The 5,294-nt window shown below is 51.3% G+C and overlaps 1 protein-coding gene across 1 annotated transcript in view; it reads left to right on the forward strand.

Moving 5' to 3' along the window:
• The window catches only part of LOC104162265 (zinc finger CCCH domain-containing protein 7B-like), a gene marked incomplete at its 3' end in the record, with an annotated part of 17,880 nt that extends 13,330 nt beyond the window's left edge, over positions 1-4,550 (forward strand). Inside the window, 5 exon segments of the mRNA XM_009700951.1 lie at positions 786-1,134; positions 2,084-2,142; positions 3,085-3,247; positions 3,334-3,495; positions 4,345-4,550. Coding sequence (XP_009699253.1) covers positions 786-1,134; positions 2,084-2,142; positions 3,085-3,247; positions 3,334-3,495; positions 4,345-4,550 — 939 coding nt within the window.
• Between the last annotated feature and the right edge of the window lie 744 nt (positions 4,551-5,294).

Here is a 5,294-nt window from a genome sequence, read left to right on the forward strand (position 1 = left end):
TTTCCTCCTAGCTCTTCCTCTGGCAAAACTTATTCCTTCCTTCCTTTATTTCTGCAACCGGCTTGTGAGTATCTAAAGAATCTGCCTCCAAGCCTGCTTTGCTGTTTGCAACTTCATGGAGCTGCCTCTCAAAAGGTACCCAAGATAGCTTCCCCCGCCATCACCTTCCCCCAGCCTCTGGTGTCCATCGAGTTGAAGCAGGCTTGAGGGTAGAAATGAGTATGCCGAAGCAGGAAAAAAAATGTTATACAGTGGGCATGCCCTGATCTTGTATTTTGTGCAGGCTGCATTCAGCCTAAGCTCTTTGAACAGGTCTGGGAGCTGTAGAGACAATCTGTGTTCATACTTACGTTGGATTTTAGTTGCCAGTCTTGCTGATGTTATGTGAGCTAACTTGGGTCTGGAAGCAATCTAATCGTATTCATGCAGGACGCCTCTCGAGCCAAAAAGCTCTGAAGAGAGGTGTCACGAGTAACGGTTGTCACACAGCGCCGAGGTCAGGGTATGCTCAGCTGCACTGGTTTTCGACCTGAGCTCTGCCTTGCAGACTGATGAGCCCAGGTAGCCAAACACCTCCTCGGGGACCTCGGTCCAGACTGTGTGCTGTGTAGATAGAGTGGAAGGTCTGTGGGAAGTCTGCAGGTGGATGGAGCTGCTGGGTATCCTTTTGCTTCAGATAATACAGCACGCACTTGAATGGGAGCCTGTTGCTCTCTGTGTTCACTGATTCTCTGCTCCTCGTTCCTAATGTGCTGTTAATCCTTCCCTTTCCCAATTCCCTGAAGTCTCTGGTCCAAGGCACCGTTCCTACCAACCTGCCAACGGAGATGCCCCAGCTGATCCCTGTGTTTCCGGGGGGAACTCCGCTGCTGCCCCCAGTCGTGACAGCCAGCATCCCTGTCTCCACCCCGCTGCCACCTGCCTCCTTCGGCCTGGTGATGGATCCCACCAAGCAGCTCTCCTCCTCCTCTGTCCTGGATGCCTTCGAGGCCCCGCCGGGAGGAAGTGGCAGCTCCACCTTAGATTCGCTGGATTCCCTGGATCTGCTCCCCTACACAGACTCACGGCTTGATGCCCTGGACTCCTTTGGGACAAGCAGAGGGTCGCTGGATGCCTTGGATTCCTTTGCCGTTGGTAGGTGCAGGGCTGATGGGGTTTTGTGCTGCTTTACCTGTGAATGCAAGCCAAAATTACTTCCTTTAGTGCTGAGGACTTCTCTCATATAGCTTTGTCTGCCGGTCCTGCAGACTGGGAGTACAAATGTAGAATGTCTTGGACAGAGCAGCTGAATATATCTGGTTCAGAAAGGCTATAGGTGTGTGTAACCAGTATGTGCATGGTGTGAAATCTCAGAGGACAAAGGAACACAAAGGTGTATAACGATGAGCAATGAGATTTAAACCTGCCTTGGTGTCCAGGACACCTCGCTTGGCAGAGTTTGCTAGGCTCTAACATGATTCCTCCGCCCTCCCCGGTGACTCTTTGACATTTTGGACCAAATGAGCAAACTCCTGGTGACTGTTTTAGATGATGTAGGACCTCGTTGCACTGGGCAGAACAGTAGAGGCCAAGGTGGGTCTTTCCTGTCTCTGGATTCAGGGCAATGAGTGTCCTGTTGAACGGGTCACTGCACTCTCACGTCACAAGAAGCAAAGCTGTGGAGGATGGTGGGCAAAGAGTAGGTCCTCTCCTGTCCCAGGAGAGAAGGCAGGCTTCTTCTTGGCTGCCTTGTCCCCAGTATTGCAGCAAAAGTATTTTGGGAAGAGCAGCGATTGTCCAGTCAGCACTTCAACACGCAGATTCACCTCAGCATTGGGCTACCTTGGAGTTGCCACCTTGGGAATGCCAGCGCTCAGCAACATGGAGTTGGGTTCAGTAGGGTTTGGGGAACAAGGCGGCCTTTCCTGGAGTTTTTCCAAGACTTAGACAGGTGGTTTGGGGAAAAAGTACTAAAACGTTATGAAATAAATAAAGCAAATGGATTTAATAAACATTTGTTTGTCTTTTTGTGAGCAGGACTGCCTCTGAAACTGCAATAATTGTTTTTGTTTTGTGGGACTTTTTTTCCCCTTCTTTCACCCAGAAGAAACTAGCCCTCAGGAACTGCGACACACACCTGGCAGCCAAAAACCATCCCCCGTGGTGAGTGAGCCGCTCCCCCGTGCTGATGTCCCAAGGTGCTCTGGAGCCAAGGTAGTAGTGACTTGGGTGATGTAGGTAATTTGGGCCCCTCTTCTTAACCTGCCCCAGTGAGTGTTGCCTCCCGTGGTGTGGCAAGGCAGGTAAAGATTTCCCCAGAGTCAGTAGGAAGGCGTTTGTTCCATCTTCACTTTTGTCTGCAGCTGTGCATATTGCCAAGGTAAACATGGTGTGACTGAGGTTGTAGGCTCAGCAGGGGATCGTGGAGGCCAGTGTCCCACTATATCTGGCAGCCACATAACCCTGAAGGATGGAGCACAGTAAGCCAGGTTTGTCTTAAAACTTGGGAGGTTCTTTGCTCCTCTCTGCCCCTGTCAGAAGGCTTTTACAGATAGAGTGTCCTGCCCCTGTCCTATGTCTCCAGTCTTGGAGGAAGAGGGGAGGATTATCTACGGTTGGCAAGCTTGGAACAAGAATTAAGAATTCTTAAGTTCCTGGCATCCTGCTATCCCTGTTACTTCAATGTGGAGCCAAGAGTCTGTCCTCAGATTAATCTGCTCCCTGAAGACTCACTGATAAGTGGTTTGGTTTTTTCCCAGGTTGGGATAGGGTTGATTTGAGAATCTTCAGAGGCAGAGTTGGTCATGGTGGAAGGAATGGGAAGGAGTGAGGGGAGCAGTTTGTTCTGTGGCTCATGACAGAGCACTGAGGTCCCTTACCGAGAGGGAGAGAGACCCATCTTTGAAGTGAACATACCACACTGTTTGTTGTCTTCAACGAGGTTGTGTGCAGCTCTTTCGGAAATGTAGCTTCAGATGTGAACATTTGGATGAAAGAGAAAATGGTGAAGGTTTTTGAGAGACTGGAATGGGGCAAGGGACTAGAGAGGTTTCTTACCCATGTGGTTGCAGAGCTGAGAAGAGACGTACGTGTGCTTTTGCTCAGGTCGGCCTTGGTGGAGTGAGTCACTCAGCTGTGCCCAAGGTCACCGAGCACTTGCTGTCCCAGCCAGAACCAGTAATGCCCAACACAGCCCTGCTGGTGAAGAACCCCCTGGCGTCTACTCACGTCTTTAAACAAGCCTGTCATATCTGCTACCCCAAAACAGGTGATGCGCTTGCTCTGCCACCCAGAGCGCTGCCCAGGGCTAGGGTTTGCGTTTTGCTGGGCTGATGGGGTTGTTCTCTCGTGCAGGGCCCAAGGCTGGCGATTACACCTATCGGGAAGGCTTGGAGCACAAGTGCAAGCGTGACATCCTGCTGGGCAGGCTGAAGAACTCAGAAGACAAGACCTGGAAGAGGATTCGTCCTCGCCCAACCAAAACCAACTTTGTAGGATCCTATTACCTGTGCAAAGGTGATCTGGAGGGAATAGGGCTGTTGGTGGCTGGGAAGGGGTTGTACAGTGCGTGCCAGAGGAGGTTGGGAGGGAACTTCCAGTAGGTATCACCTGCTGTCTTTGCGGTCTTCTGTCCCATCAGTAGCTCATGGACCAGGAGGCTCAATACAACGAAAAGCCATGAGTTCCCTGTGGAGAGCGGGCAGGTTTTAAAGTGGTGGAGCAGAAGACTTGCAAAGGCATAGTGAGGTGCTGTGCCCAGCCGAGCGCTCAGAGCTGCCCTGACATGGGCTTTGCCGAGAACCTGCCTCCCGTACGTGCGCCTGCATTAGTCCCGCTCCACCCCACAGCCTAGGTTCTGCCTAAGGAAAAGCTCTCTCTGCCTGCTCCTGTGCTCCAGCCCATCCTGCTGTAGGTGCGGGCAATGTGACCAGACTAGTCCCTGAGACAGTGTCATTACAAAGTACCTGATGAGGTGGGGAGATTGCAAGAGCCAAGATAACAGGGCTCCTTAGTGCTGGGCCGCTAAGAAAACTTCATCTGGATTAGTTTTAAAAGGGGTTGGTTAAATCGTGGTCTGTCCCTGGCCAGGCATTGAATTAAAGCAGGCCTCCATTTTGAGATGGTTTCCACAATGGATGGCGTTACTTGAGATTGTCACCATTCAGTAGTTTGTATTAACTTTCCTGAATGTCTTGGTAGAGACAAACTTGGGAGGGAGATGTCTTGTCTTTTTTCTGTAACTCTGTGTTTTCTTGCTTTCAGCCCCTTGTGAGGTGTGGGCAGTGGGAGGAGACGAGAGAGAGTTTAGTTTCTGACTGGGCCGCCCTCCCTGTGTGGTGGTGTGTGCTGTTTGTTGCTTTGTAGATATGCTTAACAAGCAGGACTGTAAGTACGGGGATAACTGCACCTTCGCGTACCACCAGGAAGAGATCGACGTGTGGACGGAGGAGAGGAAGGGGACCCTCAACCGTGACCTCCTCTTTGACCCGCTAGGTGGGATCAAGCAGAGCAGCCTCACCATTGCCAAGCTCCTCAAGGAACATCAGGGCATCTTCACCTTCCTCTGTGAGGTACAGAGCTGATGGGAGGGAGCAGGCACCCTTCGTCATCTCAGTGTATATCTGGACCATTGATCTGTTGATAGTTGCCATGGTGGGAACAGGGTGGGATGACTTGCACAACTGGAGTGCTGCAGTGGATGGCTATAAACTCTTCAGAAGGGCTAGGCAAGGAAGGAGAGGTGGTGGGGTGGCCCTGTATGTTAGGGGGTGTTTTGACTGTCTAGAGATTAATGATGGTGATGATAGGGCTGAGTGTTTATGAGTAAGAATCAAGGGGAAGGCCAACAAGGCAGATATCGCGGTGGGAGTCTGTTACAGACCACCTAACCAGGATGAAGAGGCAGATGAAATATTCTATAAGTAGCTAGGAGAAGTCTCACAATCACTAGCCCTTGTTCTCATGGGTGACTTAAACTTAGCAGACATCTGCTGGAAATACAGCACAGCAGAGAGGAAACAGTCTAGGAGGTTCCTGGCGTGTGTGGAAGATGATAACTTCCTGACACAGCTGGTGAGGGAGACAACGAGGGAAGGTGCCCGCTGGCCGTGTTGTTTGTGAACAGAGAAGGACTTGTGGGTGATGTGGTTGGAGGCTGTCTTGGGCATAGTGATCACGAAATGACAGTTTTCTCCATTCTCGGAGAAGTAAGGAGAGGGGTCAGCAGAACTGCTGCCTTGGACTTCTGGAGGGCAGACTTTGGTCTGCTCGGGAGCCTGGTTGACCGAATCCCTTGGGAGGCAGTCCTGAAGGGG

This window comes from Cariama cristata, unplaced genomic scaffold (assembly GCF_000690535.1).
Source record: "Cariama cristata isolate BGI_N322 unplaced genomic scaffold, ASM69053v1 scaffold33335, whole genome shotgun sequence".
NCBI lineage: Eukaryota > Metazoa > Chordata > Aves > Cariamiformes > Cariamidae > Cariama > Cariama cristata.